Source organism: Neopelma chrysocephalum, unplaced genomic scaffold (assembly GCF_003984885.1).
Source record: "Neopelma chrysocephalum unplaced genomic scaffold, ASM398488v2 Primary Assembly neopelma1_95b, whole genome shotgun sequence".
NCBI classification, from domain to species: Eukaryota; Metazoa; Chordata; class Aves; order Passeriformes; family Pipridae; genus Neopelma; species Neopelma chrysocephalum.
In genome coordinates, this window is record NW_020897758.1 from 1,445,882 (window position 1) to 1,471,102 (window position 25,221).

At 38.4% G+C, this 25,221-nt stretch overlaps 1 protein-coding gene across 4 annotated transcripts in view; it reads left to right on the plus strand.

Annotated features, from left to right (window-relative positions):
* HNRNPR (heterogeneous nuclear ribonucleoprotein R) overlaps positions 1–23,829 on the plus strand; it is a 29,080-nt gene extending 5,251 nt beyond the window's left edge. Inside the window, exons 2-11 of one of the 4 annotated variants that reach the window (XM_027694041.1) lie at positions 5,786–5,951; positions 8,245–8,363; positions 8,775–8,882; positions 9,549–9,662; positions 17,186–17,362; positions 17,993–18,128; positions 19,156–19,361; positions 20,031–20,180; positions 22,239–22,360; positions 22,548–23,829. In XM_027694041.1, coding sequence (XP_027549842.1) covers positions 5,786–5,951; positions 8,245–8,363; positions 8,775–8,882; positions 9,549–9,662; positions 17,186–17,362; positions 17,993–18,128; positions 19,156–19,361; positions 20,031–20,180; positions 22,239–22,360; positions 22,548–23,160 — 1,911 coding nt within the window. In that variant the 3' untranslated portion in view covers positions 23,161–23,829. Of the gene's footprint in view, positions 1–5,782; positions 5,952–8,244; positions 8,364–8,774; positions 8,883–9,548; positions 9,663–17,185; positions 17,363–17,992; positions 18,129–19,155; positions 19,362–20,030; positions 20,181–22,238; positions 22,361–22,547 lie in introns of all 4 variants that reach the window. The other 3 variants (XM_027694040.1, XM_027694043.1, XM_027694042.1) reach the window with 3 other exon arrangements.
* Positions 23,830–25,221: the final 1,392 nt, after the last annotated feature.

Here is a 25,221-nt window from a genome sequence, read left to right on the forward strand (position 1 = left end):
CTCTGCGCGGGCCCTCCGGGCTGTGCCCGGCCCGCGGGGACCCAGCAACGCTCCCAGCAGCGAGCGCGTCGCTGTCGCAGGGCGTCCTCCGGTCTCAGACATCGCATGATGTGATAGAGTCGCTGTAGGGAGGGACAAGCGGCACCACCCGCAGCGCTCGGGTTTGCGCTTCGCGCTTCCATCGAGAAAATAACACTTGACAAGTGCTTGAAGCAGAAATTCTCCGGAGTTTTGTTGTTAGGACGTTGTTTCTCTTAAATTAACTTTTACCAAAGGCCTTTACTAAACCTTGAAAAATTTTGCTTAAAAGCATTAAATTTTTAAAAATTATTTTTAAAGTAAGACTCTAGTTATTAGGTCTCAGCAGCCTTCTTACCTGTCAGTATTTGAACGTGCTTACCTCCTTAAGTACATAAGCTATGCTGGACTACTCTATGAAACACTGTGTTAGGTTACCTTTCCCATGTATAGGGCACTAAAGGATCCCACCGGCACTTCCTGCTGCAAAGGACGTTAATACTCATGAAGCTGGTGGTTTGGTTTTTTGTTTATTTGTTTTTTCCTTTGAGATCACACTTTAACACCGGTTTGTTGTTTTGTTTTTTTTTTTAACTCCTAGAAGTAAAGGTAATAGAACCAGAATTCTGCATCTCGCAGTGTAGGGATTTTTTAACCTATGCAAACTGTGGTGGTTGCAAACGAGCAGTGTCTGCTTGATAATTCTGCATCCTAGAAATTGTATTTCCCATGAATATTTCATATCCTTGCCTCTCAGTTTTTCTGTCTAGGTGTGAACACTGTTGAAATAATACTTGAGCCTCCTGCTAACACTTAAGTTCCTAGTTCTGTCAAAAAGCCCCAGTGCTCCCTGCTTTCTTAGGCAGAGATCTGCAAAATTCTTTGAGGATAAATTCTTCAGAACAAAGCTCATTTTTGTTAAGTGTTGCTTTGAACTGGAGTGCCATAAGTGTTGTTCAGTACAACCCAAACAACCAGAGGAGCTATGAATGACCAACTCCAGTGAGAAATGAGCATGTACAGATTTTGTTTCAGGTTAGCAAAACATAGGAGCTCTGTAGGAGGAGGATGTGGTCAGTGTTGTGTTTTAATGGCACTGATGGGCATCTTGCTAACTTGCTGTGCTAAAGTCATCTCCCAGAGATAGTTGTGTGGGTATTGAAGCAGAATTTCAGTTTCTGTGAGGGCTGTGCTGGTCTCTTGCTTAGCATCATGCTGGAGGTTCTCAGATTTTTTTCATTGCATGGGGCTGCGGAGTGAGGAAGGCTGAGAACTCCATACTGGAGGGGTGAGGTTGCCAGCTGTGTTTTGGCATACAGATAGCGAGGAAACCTGGCTAATGTTATAAAGGTCTTCAGCCTGCAATTACTTACTAAATAAGTTTTCTTGTAATTAATTCTAAGAAATGTTTATTAAAGCATAATTAAACCATTAAAATGTACTTTACTGTGATTGAATAAGCTATAGTATGAAAGAAGTGGCTATCGTACAAAATAGTACATGACCTTTTGTACATGCCTTCGTGTACAGAAATGTTCATTAATGAGTGAGGTTTTAATAAATCCCCAGTTCAGTCTTTAAATGTGAAGTCTTATCTTTCCCCCACTCGTGTGTTTATCTTCCTGTTTTGACAAGAACATTCTGGAAGTGTGAGGCATAACTATAGGGATGATGCTTGTTTTCTTATGGTCAATTTAAACAACAAAAACTAACAAATGTCCCCCAAACTTCCTTCACTGTTATTTTTAATGTGGTATAACTTAACTGCTTGACACAGATAGTATATTGGATAGAAGGAGCAGTAACATAAGCAAGAAGAATGACTTCAATGCAGAGTTTATGTGTATGAATTAATCGGTTTCCTGTGCACTTGAGCTAAACAAGTTCAGTTCCTGTGTGAAACTAAAAGTTTTCAGCAGGAGGCTGAAAACAGTATTGGTGTATAATCACTGTGAAGTTGGTCATGGTAGTTTGAGATATTGTCCTTTTGCTAGAAATTGCCTTTCCCACTTATTTAAGCTGTTACTAAGCATGTTTTGAGTTAACTAGATTGAATTTATAATTAATTGGATGGAGTTATACTTAGATAGTCTGTAGGTGGCAACCTCTGTTAGAGGCATGGTATAAGATACAGGGAATAGTAACATCATGGCTGTTTAACCAGTGATTGTCAGATTGAGGCCGAGATCAGGTCTCTCTTTTCGAGATGCCATACGCTGTCAGGCTCAGGTCTGTGTTCATTTTTTTTGTTTTCCAGGAAAAAACTATTTGAGCCATGTGAGTTATGAAACACTGGAAGTACCTGTAGTTTTAACTTCCTACTTGTCATATGAGGGCTTAAAAAGGGGACCAGTCGCTTCGTAAATTACTCTCTCGAGATGCAGGAATTCTGGGTGAAAGACAATGAATGGCTTAAAATATGTTTTATATCATAAAGTATTCATAGTCTTCAGAAAGGTATTGTTGGAAAAAGTGTGAAGGTTGAAACAAGCTCCTTTCCCGTGTGCACAGTTGGGAGGTGGTGAAGCTAGGTAACCCCTCAGGCACCAGCGGGAATTCTCCTTGCCTATGTAAAGTTGTCCCCAATTTGTATTACTTCTGCTCATTTGGTAAGCATGGTTTTGTGTACACTGTTTTAAATTCATCCATTTCTGCATGTTTTAAAAACAAATACATATCCCACACATACTAATATACGTAATTCTTTACTTATAATCCACCCTTGAAATCTTTTCCAGTCAACCAGTCTCCCTCTCTTCTGGATATTTGACTGACTTAATGCAGATGAAAAACTTCTGAGTACATGCTGGTGCTCTGGTGGTGTGGTCTGTCATAGGCTGGGTCATGTGGACACACTGTGCATCCAAACATAGATGTCGCTCCTCTTTTTTTTTAAGGAGCTTTTAATATTTTTTTAGAGGACAACAAAAATGTTAATGAAATCATTGTGAGTTTTACTTGCTGATAAAATTGAATTAAAAATATTAAAAATTAAAAATATTTTTTCTTGTTAGCTAAATCTAGCTGATGTTACCTAAAGGGGGAGCTAAACAGTCTTTTTCAGCTATGACTTTCACCCACATATATCTGCTGAACTCAGAGTACAGATTCAGTATTGTAAGAGATGTAATTTTGCTTGTTGGTGATATTCGTGGAAGAAAAGTCAGTTTAATCTCAGATTTCAGGCCAAGCTTACAAAGCCATTAGGGAATCTATTGCTATAATTGTGAAAAGAAATATATTTCTTCTGGATGCTCTCGCACCCTGAAGACCTTAACATTTTCCACTGTAAATTTCTTTAAGAAAACCTTTTAAATTAAGTTTGTGTGACAGGAAATAGCTAAAATTTGAACACCCAAACCGATTGTGCATTACATTTGATTTTAGTTCTTTATGAGGACACTAATTCTTAAGCAAAAATAAACCATACAGCTAGTGAATTAAGATGCAGAGTCTTAATTGACATTGTCAAAAGCCATTGAGCTGTAGTGCTGTGTAGTATTCTGTTTCTTAGGGGTTGGATGTTGCTCCCCACACTGGTGTATGTTTGCGGTGAAGGCAGATACCTCCTCCTGGTGTTGGGCTGTGAATCTCACCTGTCAGAACTCCAGAGGTGGTATTTCTGCCTGGACACAGAATAGCTTGTCAACCCTTTGTTCAGGTATAGGCAACACTGAGAAAAGTGTTAATCTTTTGGGTATGTGACACTTGAAAGCTACTCTGGGTTCACAACAAACTGTCCATGAGCATCACCATAAGCCACTGTAGTTTAAAAGGTCCTCGCAAATGTTTCAGATAACTTTTCTGTATTTATGTGTTGCCATAGCCTCTCAGTTTTTTTGGGATTTTTTTTTGTGTACAGAGAAGACAATATATGTGTAAATAACTGATTTTTGTATGGCAGTAAAAAAGTGAACACAAAAGTACCCCTCTCTGTATATCTTCTTTGTGTGTCTCAGCCTGTGGGTTTTTGAGAAGGGGGGTTGAGAATGATGCTGTACCCAAAGCATTTTTGATGTAACTAAACCCCCTCTGCCCTGCACTGTTTCAAATTTGAGATCTTGCTGAGACTATCTAACAAGCAGACACATAGCTGAGTTTTGCTTTCTGTGATGTTCATAACCTAAAGAAACTTCATGTTCGTTAGTGTTTTGATAGTTAATACCTGTAAGGGTAGATAAGCATTATTGTAGGCTTCGGGTAGCTTTTTTTTTTTTTCTTCTGTAATTAAGCTACAGTCAGAGTTGCTTTTAAGTAAACTGAGTTGGTTAGAAAGCAATTTGTCAAGTAACAGAACGTGTGTGAGCATATATATATATGCTATGTGGCGATGGAAAACTTCCTTTCTTTTGCTCACTAATGGCTTAAAAGAAGTGGCATCTGACAGAAACAATGTGAGGCTGCGTTACATCTCTAAAATTTGCCTTTAAGTTAAGACAGCTTTAGTAAAATAATTACTGTCTGTAGAAAAATTATTAGTTGTTTTTTTTTTCCTAGTTCTAGCTTGCAAATCTTCATAGGCTGTCTTGCAACACGTTCATGAGCTGTAGTCTGGAAGGGTTGGGTATACAAGGGACTGCTAGAGGTGTGGTTATGCTTTGAGACTTGTTTTGTAGCATAGTAAATAGCTTGAGGCTTCAGCGTTTTTTAAAAAACCTGTTCTTGAATCATCTTCATATCTGTATTCCAGTAGTTAATTGCATCGCTCCAACCATGCTGCATTGTCTACCTGGTTATCATTTTGCTTCTGCTCATCGACTTCTGCCCTATCATTTAAAGCCTGAGGCTTGTTTCATTTCTGAACCTAACAGCTGATCATCCTGATGTTCTCTGCTGGGTAGTTGAATTGCCTCTTGTCAGCCTTTTTATTTGAGAGCACTAAATATCAGCTGGCTGGCTAATTGAGAAATTGAAACTGTTTTTAATGAATTGGGCAAAGCCCACTGGAATTGTCTGAGAAGATAATTGTGCATTTTTCAGTGCACGTATTTGGAATCAGTTTGTTAATTCTGAAAGCAAGTCTTTTTAATATAAGAACTGAAGATGCTGCAGTCATGGCTTCCTTTTAAACCAATAAGGTATATGTTATTAAAAAAGTAGCTGGAGTGATTTGTAGAGCTTGAATTTGAGGGAAACTGAAAGCATGGAAACTGTTATGTTGCAGCTTCAAATGACAATGTGCATTAGAGTGCAATTTTTCTGTTTCTATCCTCGAGTTCTGACAGCACCGTGAGAAAGCATGTGGTAGTCTTGTGCAACATGTTGGGTTTGAAGGAAGACATGGCAACAAGCCAAGAAAGTGGAAATAAGCAAACAAGTATTGACATTTTTATATCTTAAGCTACCCTGCAGGGTTATGTGTTCATTACATTTTAAACAATTGTTTTAAAAGTAGAGGAATGGGAAATGGAATAGCACTAGCTCTTCTGAGTCTTTGCTGAAGGTTGTTATTACCATGTCCCCGTACATTCTAGCTTCTATGGTAACCAGTTAACGACAATCAGCAGATGAAGTTTAGCCATCGTTATGTACATGAAGTACATTTTTAAAAAGTTATGTAAATTCTTCCATGTACATTTTCCACAATACTAAGGGTTGTACTTTCTTTTGAAACTTAGATCAGCTGCATCCAAAAAGTATTAAATAAAACTTTTGATACAGGTGATTTGCAGCATGTATACAAATTAGTTTAGATAAATCATGCATTGTCCTACAAACTAGTTATTTCTGGCTTATTGTAATATAGCTCCTGAATTTTTTCCAGCAGCATAATAAAATGGCTAATCAGGTGAATGGTAATGCGGTACAGTTAAAAGAAGAGGAAGAACCAATGGATACTTCCAGTGTAACTCACACAGAACACTACAAGACACTGATAGAGGCAGGCCTCCCACAGAAGGTGGCAGAGAGACTTGATGAAATATTTCAGACAGGTATAATATGCATTTCTTGTTTCTGATTGGTTATGAAAGTGAGGGCATACCATTTTCAAATTTTTATAGATTAAGGTTTAAAAATTCATTGTTTTTGATCTGTGTAGCTCTGAATGTTTTGCTACTTTGACTTCCCTAAAGGCAAATTGGGTTTGACATTGACTAATTACTTGACACATCTTTAGAGCTGTATGTGATATCTTAGTTGCTTTAGGGCACAGAGCACTAGTTTCTTAGACGTTTTCAAATGAAGATGTATATTTGCGCATACTAAACTGTACATTTTTTTTCTTCAATCGGAATCATCATTTTGCTTTTACTTATCTACTGTCAACTGCTCACAGTGGTTCTAAAACACTCAAAGGCTCGATAGGTGACTTAGTGAGGGAAGCAACTAGCTTGTCTTGCCTGGGACTACATTTGAATTGAGTCTGCCTGTGGATTTTTTGTTCTCTCTAGTTCTGAGTGGACAGTTTAATCCATGTTGGTTATTACACTGAAATGTTCAGCTTGACACTAACTGCTTTTTAACAAAGTTGAGGACTAAGCTATCTAGCAAGTCGAGTAATACCTTGCTGGTAGCAAGTGGTCTCTGCAACTTCTAGAGAGGTTTCTTTATATACAGAGGTTTTTCTATTTTGTTTTTATAACTACCCTATTATTTTGTCCTATAACAGAGGTTTTCTTTTACTCTTTAGAGTGTGTTCTGTGAACAGATTTACAAGAAGCAGTAGAACTGCTCTATGTGCTTATCTTGAATGCCTTGGTGGCAAGGTGTCAGTTTTTGTTGAAAAGAGTTAAAATTCCACTGATTAAATGAAGGCAGTTCAAAACCAATACCTTATCAATCCTCAGTGTGATACTCTGGCTCACGTGGGTGATGTCTTTTGGAAGTCATTCACAGTGAGCTTTCATCAAGCCGTTACCAGCTTTTATTGGCTTTAGAGATGCACTTTCCAACTGTGGGTCACAATGAGGTGCACTTGATGGTCTGAGAGAAGGTGTAAATGCCTGGGCAAAGGAACTTGTGGGGCTTTAACATGTGTTGCAGTTAGGTTGTGTGGTGAGGAGTTCTTAAGGAATTTAAAAGCTTTTTAGCCCAGAACCTGACTACCAAGTATAATTCCACTGCATGAGTAACCTGAAAACATTTATTCACACTTTGTTAATGCCACGGAAGATGTTTGCATTGTGCAGAGGTTTGTCAGTGAAGCAAACTACTTTTGACACGCAAGCCAAATTTGGGATTGAATTTAGGGATTTTTAATCTTCTTAGGACTTCTATGGAAGATACAGGTGCCTTCCAATATGCAGGATCACTTCTGAAATGTAGTCCTTGGGCTTGGCACTACTGTGCGTTTTTGAAATCAAGTGGCAGTGAAATAATCTGTGTATTTGGGAGATCAAGCTGTTGCAAAGTGTGTGGAGTTCTTGGTATCTGTCCTAAATTTGGATGTATCATTTAAAAAGTACAGATCTTAAAATCTGTGTCTCACACTCCACAGCTTATGCAAGTGCATTACAAAAGGAAAAAAATAACCTGTAAAGATCCTTAAAAAGAAAAACATGCTTCAGAACTGGTCCAATGTTTCTTGGGGGAGTCTGTACCTGTAAAATTAACATTAGCCTTTTTGGGTACATAGCAGGGCTCAAAATAATACCTTTTTGAATTCTGGCTCTTGGAACTGCATAGAGCAACAAAATGAGTTTAAAAACCCCCCAAACACTACATGGAGTCCACTGATTCCTGCTTTTTTGAAGTTAGAGGAAAGAGTGAACAAACTGTTTTGCTTCCTAATATTTTGTGGAGTACAGCTTCCTAAGTATTTGATCATCAGTTAGGTAGCTCCCTTTTCCCATACAGTAGGATACCTGTAATGTTGACGGTTCAGCTTATTCTAGAACAGCTCAGTTCGAGAGAAGGACGTGTGGAATTTAAAATGAAAGATAATAAAAAAAAAAAAATCAAATTATTAAAAGTGAGCCAAAGTTCATTGTTTCAGACCCTGAGTCTTATGCAGCAGATTGCATTCCTGAATGTTAGAAAACTGTTTAACACGGGGTATAATCTTGCACATCAGCTAGTGCTTAGGTATATACATTTTAATTTAACTTTAATTTTTTTTCATTGTTGTACTCATGTTCTTTCATATACTTTTGTAGGAATATGTAATTAAATGTATAACTCTGTTGCTATGGAATGTAACTTTTTTACTTTAAAAGCAAACTGCATAGTTCTTAGTTTGTATGAAATTCAATAGAAATCTGTAACTTCTTTATCTTTAACTTTTAGGGTTGGTAGCTTATGTCGATCTTGATGAAAGAGCAATTGATGCTCTTAGGGAATTTAATGAAGAAGGAGCCCTCTCTGTATTACAGCAGTTTAAAGAAAGTGACCTGTCGCATGTACAGGTAAGGTGAGAGCTCCAGGAGTGTGAGCACATAAGTATAAATAGTGTTCTGGCACTACTGGCAGGAGAGTTGTAATTTAGAAATTCATTGATGTTACTGTATTCTTATATTGCAAAACCAAATCCTAAGTGTGTTAAAAAGTGCCTTAAATGTGTAGGTATTTGAGCGCAAAGCAAAAGCTCCCAGATAATAAAAATGAGTGTGCAATTGAGAAAATGGGTTAAAATGAAGACTTTTTCAATCTGACAAGTTTATTCAATTAATTGTTGGATTTTCCTAAAGGATTCTTTTGACATTCGATTTGTTGCATTGGCTTGAAATAGTGACCTCATGGTATGGAGTGTAAGACTCACTGGATTCCCAGGGCTTGTCATACACACTATTGAATTGTTTTGTAAATTGTATCTACAGAACAAAAGTGCATTTTTATGTGGAGTTATGAAGACCTACAGGCAAAGAGAGAAACAAGGCAGCAAAGTACAGGAATCAACGAAGGGACCAGATGAAGCAAAGATTAAGGTAACACTTAGAAGATACTGGTTATTCTGTACTGCCTGATAAATATTATCTGTACACAGACGGGAGAAATTTTGGATGTACTCAGAAAGCATCAATACCACCTGGATAAGTATATTGACACTTGACTTTGAAGAAATGTATGTATGATAGAGATTCTAGACAGAGTGCTTGTTGTAAGTGCAGGTCTTTCTGATCACACAATTGCCAAAATATCGATATCTATTTAAGAATTGTCTTAGTTGTCCTTTTATATGAAGGCTTTTACACACATGCAGTACATTGAGACTGGTTGACCATTTCAGCAAGAACAAGGTATTAGTATATTAGGGAAATCTTCTGTTTTGCTGTGACCTGAGTACAGAGTGGGTGACAAGAATTACCTGGTGTTCTGGAGTGCTTGTTGCTACATATGAAATGGAAAGTAAGGGAAAAGACAAACAAATTCTTTCCAGTGACCTCGTAGTACAAAACAAATGTTGTTTATGATATTTTTTTAAACCCACAAAATAACAGGTGTTTTTGTAGGTTCTATCTCCATATATACCTTGTTATCGAGTGTGGCAAAGAGCAGATAAATGCTTAACTTGGAATGCATTTTTTATTCTGTATATTTTAACCCACAACCCTCTCCTCTGTAACTAGCCTGACTTTTTTTTTTTTTTTCAGGCTTTACTAGAGAGGACTGGTTACACTTTGGATGTAACTACAGGACAGAGGAAATATGGAGGCCCTCCTCCAGATACTGTATATTCTGGTGTTCAGCCTGGCATTGGAACAGAGGTTGGTATACACAGACTAATCTGATGGTTGTTTTGTATGTTTGTGCAAACTTATAAATAGGAAATAATTGAAAATAAACTGTATTACAAGTTTAATATATTGTAGAGGAAAGCATTCTTCTATGTGTGTCTAAATCAGTCTTTCTTACTCCTCAGTATTCTGCAAAAGACAAGAAAACATGTTAAAGTGGGGAGAAGCGGGTGGAATATATTATGAAAGGCTGTGCAAAATTTCTTAAGATGTGAAATAGATCATTAAGTTGTTAAACTTCGTGGTTCATCCTAATGCTTGTGGTCCATGGGTCAGTATACGTGTGACTCAGGTATCTGACTTTATTTACAAGAAATTGAATTTAAGCAATGCTAACTTGCTTTTATGCAGTGTGCTGAAAATGGAAGACTCGGGTATTGTATAAAGATACTGAAATGAAAGTTTTGAAGAGGACAGCTGAGATTAATAATAATTATGGATTTGTTGATTTGCTTCTTTTTCAGTCTATATGAAAACATCCTTGAGGATTGCATGGGGTGGATAGTGAAACTACCACACTAAAAAGAGGCTATGTAGCATGGGTGTTTTGGTTTTTTTTTTTTTTCTTCATTTCTGCATTTAGAAGGTGACTTAGAGGTTGTTTACGAACTTAGTGGTGTTGCCAGAGTGCTTATGTGCTGTATAAAGTGTCATTGAATTGCACTAGGGCTCCCTGAGGCAAGGAAGCATCTCTTTACCGAGAGGTTGGTCAGACACTGAACAGGCTGAGAGCTGGTCAGTGCCCCGGGCCTGTCAGGGGTTAGGAGGCATTTGGACAGTGCCCTTAATAACACACTTTAGCTTTTAGGCAGCCCTGAAGCGGTCAGGCATTGGACTGGCTGATTGTTGTAGGTCCCTTCCAACCCTTTTATTTGTGACTGAAAGTCCTTAACTACTGCTCTGAAGTATCTTGTCCTGTGATGGTTTGGCTCTTTAGGAAGTTGCAGGAAAACCGTAAAGTTGGCTGTACTTTTATACTATGAAGAGTATGTTTTAATACTTCTAAGTTTCCTGAAGCTAGAACAAGTAATTTGTGGAAACTCCTAGAAGAACATAAGTGCTTCTGCCGTGAATCAGCATTAAAAGCTGTAGTGAACCCCAGCCAACTAGTTATAGAAATGAGACCTCTACTAAATGAATGTATTGCTGCCATTTTGTGGGATTTAAAAGCTACATACTGACCTAGACATGTGGTTTGTTTTGACAGGCTGAGATGCTGAATACCTTGCTGAAACTGGTGAAATTTATGAAGCTTATTAAATATAAATTTATTAAATTTATTAAATTGCTGAAATTGTATGAAATTTAGGCTTTAGCTCTTGCTGTTGAGCTCTGAGGCACAGTAATCAACTTAAACAGGATGCTGGGATTTGGTGGTAGGCAGAGCATGTTTGCACGCAAGTGATGAGATCATTGTGGGTGCTTTTTTTCCCCCCACAATGAGGTGGGTGGGGTTTTGTTTTTTGGTGATGGGTTTTTTTCTTTGTTTTTCCCTTTTGAGAACCACTTCTATTTTGTTTTCAGCACTTCTGGTTATATAGGCGTGTATATGCTTCTTTTCTAATGTTAGAGATAAAAAATTTTAAAAAAAAGTATCATTTTGGATTGTCACAGTGCATTCTTGGAGTCTGAAACTTATTTAAATAACACTGAAGCTCTTGTAACTTGTGCCAGCTCAGATATGTTGATACCAGAGCTGTCACTGATGTCAGTAATGACAAACTTTTGGTTTTTGAGCATACCCAAATACTATTACTGATTTGAAGAAGCGTACTAGGTAGACTTTTCTCCCCTCAACGTGCATCAGGTCTTTCTACTGTTAATATTTGCACACCAACTAATTTGTCTTTTTAAAATATAAAGTCGAATTTCATTACATGTTAATTGTAGCTTCGGCTCTCAAGATGTAGTTGAACATTGTGCAGTAAAGCTGCATTGATGATTGATAAATAATCTTCTGAGTGTTCAGCATGTTGAACGTTAACAGACTGGCACAGTGAACACTTGGCTGAAAGGATTAGGTAGGTGAAGCAGTCCCATATATTTTTTCAAGTGGGTGAGCTTCAAGAGCAGCTGGACCTTTTTGGAATGTTTTGGAACAAAGTTACAGCTGTGCAGAGAAGAAAATACAGCTGTGGAGAAGAAAATAATGGCAGTAGGATTTGATAGTAATATTGAGTGTTCGTTTTACTGAAGGACTTGATGCTTCACTGTAAAGCGTTTTGCTTATAGTGAGGTCACATGATGTTGATACTTGGAGACCTGTTTGGGGTGTTTATCGATGAGAATGCAAACAGTTACTTGGGTATTTCCTTCTCTCCTTACACTCACTTTGTCATTTACGTCTGCAAACATTAATAAGTGCTTATCCTGAGGGGCTTTTGCCATGCTTCATTTTGCTTAAACACTTACCTATTCCTCAAGCAGGTGGTTTTGTAGTTTATGCTAAACACTTTGAATACTCTCAATCACAGTGTTGTGTGTGTTTTGGAGATTCTTCTATAAACCACCAGATTAAAGAAAACAGTCCACCTCTTGAATGTCTTTCAATTTATAGATTAGTTTTGCATCCTTTGAGATGCTGAAGCTCTTGTGGTTATTGCCAAGAAGATGCTTGGAAGCATCACAGTAAGGATGATTTCTAAAGGGAACATTTATGTTCCGTGAAGAAAAAGTAACTTTTAGTGGTGGTGTTAAATAATTAGCTTGAGTCCTTGAACTGAAAGATAGTAGCTGATTCACAAAACTTCTCAAGCTCTGCTTAGGTCTCCATGCTCTATGCTAATTGTAGTTTATCATTGTTGTGGTTTAATCCCAACTGGCAACCAAGCACCACGCAGCTGCTTGCTCATTTCCCCTCCCCTGTGGGGTGGGGAGGAGAATTGGAGAAAAAAAAAGTAAAATTCATGGGTTGAGATAGGAACAGTTAACAATTGAAACAAAGTAAAACGTAATAGCAATAATAATAGTAATAAAGGAAGGGAGAGGGAGAGAAGAAAACCCAAGAAAAGTAAGTGAGCCACAGTACAGTTGCTCACCACCCACTGACCGATGCCAAGCCTGTCCCCAAGCCATGATCAGCCCCTGCTTCTGAGTAGCTCCCCCAGTTTCTATACTGGGCATGGCACTCTATGGTGTAGAATATCCCTCTGGCCAGTTCAGGTTAGCTGTCCTGCCATGCTCCTTCCCAGCATTTTTTTGATGTACTTCCTCACTGGCAGAACATGAGACACTGGAAAAGTCCTTATTTAGGGTAAACACTACTCAGAAACAACCAAAATATTATCATGTCATAAACATTATTCTCTACTGAATCCAAAACACAGCCCTGTACCAGCTACTGAGGAAAAATGAACTCTATCCCAGCCAAAACCAGGACAAGCATTTCACTAAAGTGTATATGCAAGCAGTGCTGAAAAAAGAATTTTTTTGTATTGTTGAATACCATTTCTTATACAAAACTACATAAAGTAGTCTTACTGTGGTTTAAAATAAGCCAGTTGTTCAGCAGCACTGGAGGATGCTTAGATATGAACATCTACAGAGCCATTTCAGTAACTTTTGAAATTAAGTACAGACAAGATAGGGAAAGACAGTGTTACAAGTGCTTTATTAAATTCAGTGACAGCAAAGAGGAGTTTTGGTCATATGTCCACTACTAGTGAGGGATGATGAAGCTTTCACGCGATCAAGACAAGCGCTGCGTGTTTCAGTTGGATGATGCTGGGAGGTAAACACTATGTGTGTTCATGGGGAATATCTAATGAGCTTGAGCTGTATTTGCTAAGCAGGTTAAAATACAGTATTTTTCACTCCTAATCTTCAGTTTACTGACTGAGCAGCTTTTACTTGTTAAATTCAGGAAAATTGAAGAATCCTTATTTCACAGAGTCATTAAGGTTGGAAAAGGCCTCTGAGATCGAGTAAACCTATGACTGAACACCACCTTGTCAGCTAGACCAGAGCACTGAATGCCATGTCCAGTCTTTCCTTAAACAAGTCCAGGGATGGTGACTCCACCATCTCCCTGGGCAGTCTATTCTATATATATGTATCAATTTTTTCGTTCTCTTTTATTTAGATAGGGGGGAAGGGGGAAAACAACCTAACATGCATATGGCCTGTCCAGATTATTTACACCAAAAATGAAGGAGGTGACTGATGTACTTGATTTCTGTCCTTCACCTTCTGGGTGAAGGACATAATAACATTTAAGACCCGATTTGAAGAACAGGAGGCTTCATTGGTAACTGTGCAATACCAGCCCTTTACCTCACAACAATAGGGATGGGGGAAAGTACTTGCCAAAACTAGCACAGTACAGCTAACATGAAGAAAGTAATTGACTTCAGTCTGTCCTGATTACTGGATTGGTTTCAGTTTATGGAGGGATCTCCAGATAAAGTAAGTTCTAAAGTTTTGAGAGACTTCCATGTCAGTGTTTTTCAATGATGTGAAATAAAAACTTGAAAATTCTGTAAGTAGATTATTTGCCCACAATGTGCTAAGACGATGTGCAAGCTTAGCTATCTGTGTAAGAGTACAAACTGTATAAAATGGAGGAGTTCCTACATGTCCTTTTCAGGGTGGAGATTTACTAGATAGATATGTGATAAACATCTTTGAATGTCATCAAAAATGCAAAATTTTAGCCCTGTGAACAGTACTTCCATATTGCATTTGCTGCTGTGTGGGCATAGGGTCAGAATTTGTAACAAAAAGTCAAGGAATGGTTTTGAGGCTAACTTGTAGTCTGGAAAATGTTATGGAAAACGGGGCAATTTAAGCTTCTTTATCCATAATAATTGGAGTGGGAGGAATCGGATACTGTAGTAACAGTGCTATAATAACTGCTCAGAAGCAGTGCTATAATAAACTCAACAGGAGTTGAAATGGACAAAGCTGGGTTTAGTAAATAAATGGGATATTGCTTCTATACTGGAAGAATGGCAGGGTTCAAAGGTTTGTACACTGTGCCAGAATTTGTGTCCACTTCCATTATTTTTTTGAAAATGAAGATTGTAGACTTGGATGAGATGAAACAGTTGTGCAGCCTACATTAATTAGCAGTTAAATCTCGCCTTTGGGGAAAATTGACTTCAAAGCATATGAAGAAAACTGTTAAAAGGGGAGAGGTTTTGAAGAATCTCTTGCAATGCTGCAGTTCACTTCTGTTAGCTTGCCGTGACAACAGAAGAAGCTCAGTTGTTGAAATAACTGAAGGATGCATCATCTCGAGTGCAAAGTGGATTGCACTCCTAAATAATGCTCTGTAAAATTGTTCAGGAAACTGAAATTAATTATGAAAAGCCTTAACTAAGAAAAATTCAATCTTCTAAAATGGTAATAAGGAAGAAGTAAAATGTAGTACTTTGTGCAGGTCCTTTAGGAAGCAAAACTGGAAAAAGTCAGTCTCATGATCAGTGATTACAACAAAACCCCAGAATACACGCAGTTGCATCCTACTGAGACAGGATCTTTTATTGTTTCACTGATAATATTCCTGTTTCCAAAGTTTTTCCACAATATACTCATGTGGGACTAAAAAATGAAACAAGACAGCTGATACTTATGTTCTTTGGTATTTCAGCAACTTAATTCATGCTTATCAATATGTCTAAAAAAAAGCTACTGCAGATGTTTCTTCTGACCCATGCAAGATGTTCACCTGGTGTTTGTCGTGTTTAGTATTCTTCTTGTAGTCCGTTAACGTATTAAGTATACAGGCTCAAAGCAAATTCCCCTAGATGTGAATTTCTCCCACAGTTACCTAGTTCTTACATTATAAATGGAAGTTACTCTAGGATGTAAGTCAGATATGTATGTATTCAAATTAAATCCTTAATTCTGTTTCTCATACTAGCTCCTAGAGTGTATTTCCTGAACTGAGCTGTAGTAGCAGTCTTGTGGAAATGTTCGTGGTCTAAAGTTTGTAGAGAGTGAGCCAAAGAGACTGCAGAGAAAGGAGGATACAGAAGCTTTCAGGATGGTAAATCTATGGTAACTGACTGGCAAAATAGACTTTGCATTAGGATTGTTTCCCTCAAGTCTTCTGTTTTGGTGTGTCACCTTCAGTTTGTGCTGGAAGCAGTGGCATCTGAACAAAAGAATTTGAACGTGGACTTGTTTTAAAACCAGTTATAGTTTGTAGAGAGTTGACAGTTTCACTGACAGGAGCAAGTTGGAGTTCCTGTCTTGTGCGTCTCCATGATGGTATCAGGTTTTGTCTTTAAAACTGCACATGAATTTTGTAATTAAGTGTTCTAGAAATAATGACAATGGAAATACCTGTCTTGAGGAATATCTTAAGCTTTCTAGGGAGATAGTGGGGAAAACCTGGTAGGTCTGCCATTAAATTTTCACTCACTGATAAATCAGTTCCCTTCCCCCCCCAATAACTAATAAATAAAGTTCAGTCAACATTCACACTGAACTGAAAGAGGCTAAGCTAAGTGAAAGAAATGTTCTGTAAATGGAATTTCAGGAATATCTGTATAACATGAAGAAACATGTAAAGGTTCTGTCTTTCCTTTGGAGGAAAATTTGTGTTCCATGTTTTTCAAATCAAAGTCATGTTCTCCTCATGGGCTTGTTACATTGGTGCTTACATGGGCATGCTGACTGTCTTTAATTCTGAAATTCTGCTATACCTTCAGTGCCAGATACGCCTCGCTGAGTAGGAAAAGGTTGACTCATGCCTTTTTTTTTTTTAACTACAAAAAATATTCGAAGTTAAAATAAATACAATTTGATCTTAATGGGCGTTTGGAATGTTTTCCTTGTATTAGCAAGTCAGAGGTTCTGAGAATTCAGAGGAGAGCAGCAGTCATTAGATGTCCTGGGGGGCTCTTTCTAGAGAGACTTCAGCTGAAGAGATTAAACTCCTTAACAACACTTAACCCAAATTTATTGTAAGGAAAAAAATCACAAGAACTCCAGATTTTTTCAAACAATTATTAAACATTCAATTGGTGGAAGCTGAAACAAATACAGACAAGAAACAAGATTACAATACATATTCAAAGTGGATAATGTGCATTAGGCAATTAAAGGGATTTTTGTAGATTTATTTTTCTGTCTCTAGCTTTCTAAGGAAGATTAAGTTACAGAGTGATTTGAAAATACTGCAAGAGCAAGGAAGTGCTTGGCCTGCTTTAACACAGGATGCTCAGCTAGATAGTCTGTAAGGTCTTAGTTTTCAACTGCCAAAGTTAAAACCAAGTAAGAACCGTTTACCTCTTCAGTAGTGGAAACTCATAACCTCTTCAATATAAATAACAAAATGGTGTTTTCTGTATGTAAAACTTTGTACGAGCAAGGGGAGGGTGAGAAGACTTGGGACATACAATAACATTGGCCACTGTGATGACTGTGGTGTTTCTGCTGGGCTGGTTTATGCTGCACTGTTCTTACTTTCCCAGGAACTTTCAAGTATTAAAAATAAGTTTGGATTTCTGAAAATGCTTTATTTCAAGTGTCCTCCTCCTTTTTAGGTTTTTGTTGGTAAGATTCCCCGAGATCTTTATGAAGATGAATTGGTACCACTCTTTGAGAAAGCTGGTCCAATTTGGGATCTGCGCCTCATGATGGATCCTCTTTCTGGTCAAAACAGAGGTTATGCTTTCATTACTTTTTGTAGTAAAGATGCAGCACAGGAAGCAGTCAAACTGGTGAGTAACTTACTTTCAAACAGGACAAGACAAAGTAAACAGCAAACATATTGGTAGCCTCTTAGGTAATTAAGTCTTTGAAGTGTTTCCTTAAAGCGTCCATTGACAAACTCAATTTTACTGTCTTAAAAATTGCCTCCTGATTTCATTTAGTATATACAGATATTTAGGACTGTAATCTGCTGTAGCCTGCTGCAGCCTGCCAGAACACTTGGGTGATTATGGCAAGAGCGTACTTGATTCCAGCTGGAAAATATATTCTTTAAGTTTCACTGTGTTTAAGATTCATTACCCTTTACTGTAACAAGCTAATTGGACCTGCCTTGTTTAACTGTTGCTGCCATAAAGGAGGTCTCTGACTTTGTTCCTTTGGTGGTTCCCAGTGGCCTTTTGTTCTTTCCTGTGGCAGTCGTGCAGTCTGCTCACTGTGTGGAAGTCTGGCTTGCCTGCAGCTGTGCGGCTTGGGAAAGGACATGGAGCAATCCCAAGGGAGTTAAAGGGAGAGAGCAGTCTGACTGGGGCCTTGCCTCTGCCTGGGAGAAGGAAGTAGAACTAGGCAGATCAATGTGCATCTCCCAAGGTTTTGGATATGGTTGTGGAATACAAATTAATGGCTTTTTCTTTTTTCAGTGTGACAACTATGAAATCCGTCCTGGAAAGCACCTTGGAGTATGCATCTCTGTGGCAAACAACAGGTTATTTGTTGGGTCAATTCCAAAGAACAAGACTAAGGAAAACATATTGGAAGAGTTTGGTAAAGTCACAGGTAAGACTTCATGAGTTTTCCATGTGTTCTTAGAATACCATTCAGTCTCTCCATTTTGTTGGTCTAGTTCTTTGACAGATGTGTTCAGGTATCATTTAAACTCTTTCCAAATTGGATTCCAAGTTTGGTTTTGTTAGAAATGTTGCGTATGAAATATATCTTATGGTGGAATGTAAAGGGAATTGTGTTTGTTTAACCGATGGTTAAGTGAATGATGTTGTAAGTTTACAATTTGAGATGGAAATGGCACAAATGAACTCAGAAAAAATGAAGGTCTTGATTCTGTTACCTGTTCTTCAGCAGCTTCCTGTTACTGGATCTACAGGAGGTTCTGCTGTCAACCCTGAGAAGTTTTTTGGGGAACCTGAAACAAATGGGTTGCCTGAGCAGTGATGGGGAGGAGGGAATACTGAATCGGTTTAGGGGGAATATGACAGCCTAACTTTGTCCCATTTTTTCAGCATTGTTCCCCAGTATGTGCAGCAAGTAGGAAGAAATCAGCTCATCACTGGAAGGCTGCTTCTGATAAGAGATTGAGTCATTTGCTCTTGCTCTAATAGGAGAGTTTTAACCTCCTGCTTCTTTTTCAGGATTGCAATTTATTAGTACTTTAGGGAAGTGTTGAAAACAGAAGGTGAATATTCATTTACTTCTTTCTCCTCTTTTTGGAGAGATGTGGAAGAAATTCCTTCCAGGTCCCCCAGGAGGCAGGGGAGAGGCCATGTGTTAGTGCTGGGTGCTTTTCAAAGATGTAAAAATGGTAAAACAAAGTACAGAGAACTTACACTGTGTGAACTGCTTCGGTTGATGTTTTGCAGGGCCTAGTTGTGAGATTTGTTCTGGAGAACTTCACCGACTAGGTGACCTGTTTCTGGGTAAATTGGATAGATTTCTCTTATTAATTTTGCTTTTCTTGTGTTTTCAGGTGTTAATCAAATTAATTACAAAACACAAAAGAAGGCATTTTTGGGTAGACTAGACTTTTCTCTTTCCTTTCAAAGCTCAATACTAAAGACCTGTTTTTCAGAGGGTTTGGTGGATGTAATCTTGTATCATCAACCTGATGACAAAAAGAAGAATCGAGGATTCTGCTTCTTGGAATATGAGGATCACAAGTCAGCAGCACAAGCTCGCCGACGCCTGATGAGTGGGAAAGTAAAAGTCTGGGGAAATGTTGTGACAGTGGAATGGGCTGATCCAGTAGAGGAACCTGATCCAGAAGTCATGGCAAAGGTCAGTAGAGACTTCACTGGATGCTCTGGTGTTTTGGGAGGATTATTTCTTTATGCCACAATGGTGAAGATTTGTTCCAGCTGAGCAATGTGAGATTTGAGGCACAAAAAGTAGTGAGGGGATTTTCACAGTAAGCTGTGCAAATGGCACAACCTGAGCACTGTGGCTGAGTTGGCATTGGGAAGACATTGGGAACATACTGTTAACCCTGTACACTACTAGTTTAGATGTTATCCTGCTGGATTGACACAGACTATGCATTATCTGCTCTGGCTTTAATGAATACCAGGTGGGTATTGCATAAAACTGTTTTTCAGAATGAGAAGAAGGTGAAGTTCAATGTGGGGAATTACGTGCTCCTTATCCTAGTGTTTTGGGGTAACTCTTTACTGTCCTTGAGGTCTATTACTAAAATTTTACTGGGATTTGTAGCATCCCAGAAGCAGAAAATCAAAGTGGGATATTCTTCTGGTCATGGAAGGAATAGTGGAAGGAGAGAAGTTGTAGAAACTTCATACAGGTAACTACAAGGCACTTTTTTAAAAGAGTTAGAGTTAATACTCAAATTTTTTAATGCAACAAGGAAGGGAATAATATCTTGCTAGTTGGTAGTTTCCTTTGAGGTTTGACTTTTAAAGATTACAGCTTTTGTTCACATTTTTTCACCAGGTAAAAGTTTTATTTGTAAGAAACTTGGCCACTACTGTGACAGAAGAAATTCTTGAGAAATCCTTTTCTGAATTTGGAAAGCTGGAAAGAGTAAAGAAGTTGAAGGATTATGCTTTTGTTCATTTTGAGGACAGAGGTGCAGCAGTGAAGGTGGGTTGATAATTCTTTCCTAGCTGAGTTGATGTGAGCGGTTTGTTTTGTACAAGTGGTTTTTAAGAAATTTCTTTACAGTAATTACCTCAATAAGACAAACTAGAGCCCACTTAATAAAGTTCCCATTGTGAGAATTTTAACACTAATAATTTTGTTCCTGTGATTTCAGTAGCTAGGAGGATGTGAAACTTGAAAGGACAAAACTGTAGCAAGTTAACAAGTAGACTGGAAAAGAGGTGTAGAGCAATGCAGGAGAGTCTAGAGAAGAGGAAAATAAAAAGATCAACCTAGACAATTTTTCTGAGGAAACACTGGCAGAAGGTATCAGTTGTCTCTCGAAGACCTCTATTTAAAGGCTGTATGTAGCTTTGGAGTGACACAAGTATCAAATAAAAATTGCAACGTAATGAAAAAATGCCTTATGAAGTGGAGGAGGATGGTGCTGGCAACTCCCATAATGCATTACCTCTTTTTAACTCTACATGTGCCTGAGACGGTTTCTTAATGACTCGTTAAATACTGAAGGTCATTACTGTAAGCTTCAAGGTTCTCCTCCTTTGTGTTCACAAACTGTTGAGAAGGTTATTAGTATCTGGTGTCTGTACTTCAGTGTACTGAATTCTATAGAAGTTACTCCATCTGGTTTTTAAATCCATGGTTTATGGGGGGAAGAAGGAGGGGAGGAAGTGTGTTTTGCACCTGGGAGTTGTGAAGCAGGTATGTTGTATGTGATGTATGTGGCTACATGGGCAGTTCAAAGGCTCTGCACTTGACCTTGTTAATAATTTTATAACCATTCAATTGCTTACAGTTTTCCTACCCATGAGATTAGGTTTTAGAGTTTGGCTTCAGGATGAATGTCACTTGTATTTAACGAGGTTGAGGTTGGCTTGAATAGGTTTAGACCATGTCCAAGTGAGGACAAGAAATTGTTGACACAAGGGGTAAGTCAGCAACACCTCCGGACATGGTTTTTTGTAGTGTGTCTATAAACACTCTCCAGCCCCTTCCCACTACACCTTCCTGCTAAATACTCTACATTAGATTTCAGCAACCGGAAACTTGTAGGAGATGAGAAAAGACAGATCAAATACATCACTAATGCTCATCTGCTCTGAGACAAGCTGAAAACTACCACACCTGCCCTATGTGACTGTGTCATGGCCACTAAATTTTGTGAGATATTGTTGTGTGAATGGGTGTGGTTTGTTTTTTAATGAGATATTAAGATATTTATGTGTGGAATGCATGGAATTGGCTCATTGGTTCCACTGTCTACTGATTTTCACCTTCTTGGAAATAAATTGCCATAATTTCTAATGTTTTTGAGGCACGTAGCTGTAAAGACCTATAAAGTCTTCATTAATGCAAATATGAATACCCAGAAACATTAAATGCAAAGCAGATAACTCCAGGTGAAGAATTGGAGGGGGTAGTCCTAATTGTACTTTGTCTCTATGTATTAAGTTCTCTTTGCGAGTGCATTCGATAGTTAAAAGTTGCACATTAATATTCTGGAGGATTTGTGGCTCGCTTGATGAGATCACCAAGTTTCAGTAATTTTTTTTTTTTCCCGCCTCAAGTGTGTGTCCTCAGAAATACTTGATTTTCTCAGAGGCACTTCACTGACATTCAGCTAGCTGGGAATCCCAAACGCAACAATCCTTTCTCTTGCGTGCGTGTGCTCTAACAGGCTTTCAAGTACAGTGAATGCATCAGTGTGAGTAGTGAGAACTTGTGTATTTTGAGGTTTTTAGGGGATATAGGAACGTAATAAGTAATGGTGTTATGTCTGACCTTTTTAAAATTATGTTTAATATGTTTTAATCCCATTTTTTAACCTTATGATATGGAGAGAGCATTTTTTAAAAAATGCTGCTTCACTGTAATTGAGACATAAAAGAGTGATGTGTAGCATTCTGTTTGTGCAGCACAGAAGCAAAGCACATGGCAACAGCTCAACTTGGAGAAGCCCAGCCCTCTGGTTTCAGTAAGTTTTAGTTTCATTTTGAATGGAAACAAATTTTTAGTTATTTCTCTTCTATTTTTGTACAGGCTATGAATGAAATGAATGGGAAAGAAATAGAAGGGGAAGAAATTGAAATAGTGTTAGCAAAGCCACCGGATAAGAAAAGGAAAGAACGTCAGGCTGCCAGACAGGCCTCCCGGAGCACTGCGTGAGTGTCACCCTGGCACTGTGGTAACACTGCAGAGTGAAGTTCTGCTATAAAACATGGGCTGGTTTAGAATGATTTGACTTAAATTTTCTCTGTGTTGTGTCTTATTAGTCAAAAAGGGCAAATGTATACTTTGTTTTGGGAGGCTTTTGGAGATAAATAATTATGTCTTTCTTTTTCTTACTAGGTACGAAGACTATTATTACTACCCTCCGCCTCGCATGCCACCTCCTATTAGAGGCAGAGGCCGTGGAGGGAGAGGTGGATATGGCTATCCCCCAGATTACTATGGCTATGAAGATTATTACGATGATTACTATGGTTATGACTATCATGACTACCGTGGTGGCTATGAAGATCCCTATTACGGCTACGATGATGGCTATGCTATAAGAGGAAGAGGAGGAGGAGGAAGGGGTGGGAGAGGTGCCCCTCCACCACCTAGGGGGCGGGGAGCACCACCACCAAGAGGTAGAGCTGGCTACTCACAGAGGGGGGCACCTATGGGACCGCCGAGAGGAGCCAGGGGGGGGAGAGGGGGTCCCGCACAGCAGCAGAGAGGACGCGGTGCTCGTGGAGCCAGGGGCAACCGTGGGGGCAACGTAGGAGGCAAGAGAAAGGCAGATGGGTACAACCAGCCCGATTCCAAGCGCCGTCAGACCAACAACCAGCAGAACTGGGGCTCCCAACCCATCGCTCAGCAGCCGCTCCAGCAAGGTGGTGACTATGCCGGTAACTATGGTTACAATAATGACAACCAGGAATTTTATCAGGATACTTATGGGCAACAGTGGAAGTAGACAAGTGAGGAGGGATTGAGAATATTGGAAACATAGAATTGGCTATAGCTCTACATCCTTCAAAACAAAATTGGCTTAATGTTTCATCCTTAAGTAGCGATTGGCTGCCATTTGTATTGGGCTGAAGAATCACTCTATTGTGTATATACTCGAGTCTCTTAGTTTTCTTTTTTCATAAACGCACTTGGACATTACTGGGCTTGCAGAATTCCTGAACTCCATATGGGGTTTCAGTGCTTTTATCATTTTAGGCTTCATTTTAGCAGTTTAAAAGCAGGAATGGCACACTGTTCAATCATGATTTTGCAGAACCTCTGGTTTTGGACAGTTTCTTTTTTTTTTTTTTTTTGGATTTGGGATAGACTACATAGGAGTATGCTGTACATAAAAGTAAAAGCTAGTGCTTTGTCTTAGTAGTTTTAAGAAATTACAACAAATTAAGTTTTCTTGTATTGAAAATAACATGATTGTATGTTTTGCATTCCTAGAAGTAGGTTAACTGTGTTTTTAAATTGTTATAACTTCACACCTTTTTGAAAATCTGCCCTACAAAATTTGTTTGGCTTAAAACGTCAAAGCCGTGGCAATTTGTTCCTTGATGTGATTGTATTTCCAATTTCTTGTTCATGTAAGATTTCAATAAAACTCAAAAATCTATTCAAAACATTACCTATTTCAAATTCAATTGTGTCCTAAAACATTATTTCATTGGTAATTCTTGTGAAAAACATTGTTTTCAAAGTATAACTGCCTATGTGAGTGATCAAATTCATGCAAAATTTCCTGTGCTTTCCAACATGTAGCACTGTGGACATCAGACTGAAAACTAGGAGAAAATGCAGACAGCCCAAAAGGCACTCTTTGTTTAATTGCTGTTCAATAATTTACCAGCATCTAATTTTAAAACTTTTTTTTCCTTTTTGAAAGTGTTGAATTGTATCTAAGCATTCACAGAGATCTAATTTAAATCTAGTCTTCTAATGTAACGTGGAGAAGGAAGCAGAGCCTACAATGGTGTTAATTTTGTTCCTTTGATTATGTCCTGTGGAGTCCCTGTGGAGGCTGTTCTGGTAGGATCCAGCCTTACTGTATAATTCAGCGTGCAAACACACAGGGAAATGATTTTGATCTCAAGCATCTTAATCTAATTTAAAATAATCTTTGACTAGGAATGAGAATTACAACTTGGGTGCTGTGGCACAGTAAACTAACTTCTTGCTATGGATAACACAAACATACTCTTCAGATTCTGCTTATTTCTGTCTTAACATTTTAATTTGATGTTCTGCCATGATGAACAATTTGCCTTAGAATTCTCCTGCCTTCTAATAAAGGCTGTTTCAAAAAAAAAGTATCTTTTGGGGGCATTGCTAGCTACATTATATTGTGTTGCTTTGACCCTTGTCTTGGACATTCCCAGATGTCAATTTTAACTGGCAAGTCATGACATTACTCTTGTGTTGCATCTAAGCCATTCTGTACCCCAATGAAGAACATTTGCTTCTCAAGAAAAGAGAGAAACAAACGGATTTGTACTTTCTCTAAAGAAAACTATTGCTGGACCTCTAAATATCCAAATCCAATACATTGCTCGTACTTGATTTACAGCATTCCAAACACAGACTATTGAGGAAGTTAAACTTCAGTGGTCATACTCCTCCCTTTGTCTTCTATTCCTGTCTGGTGTCTCAAGTGTGTTAGGTCAGAGTGTACTCAGTAAGATGAGCCTCCCCACACTGCTGTGGATCTGGAATGGGATTGCAGGGTTTGAGTTCTGACCTGAATCAAAGATGTCTATCTGCTTCTCTAAAAAGGGTTTGCCCCTGTGTCAGGCTCTTCCAATTAATAGAATTGGTCATAAAGTACTCAAAAGTACTTCTAAAAAATCAGGATCTAGTATGTTGTTGCGGTTTTTTCGTTTGTTTGTTTTTTGAGGGCCAAATCCTGTCCTCTCTGTTCCCTGCCTGAGCAGTGAACTCAAGAGTGCTATTGCCTGGACTTCAGGCATTAGCTTGTTGTAAGGATCTGGCTTATAATTTTGTTTTAACACAGAGTTTTGCT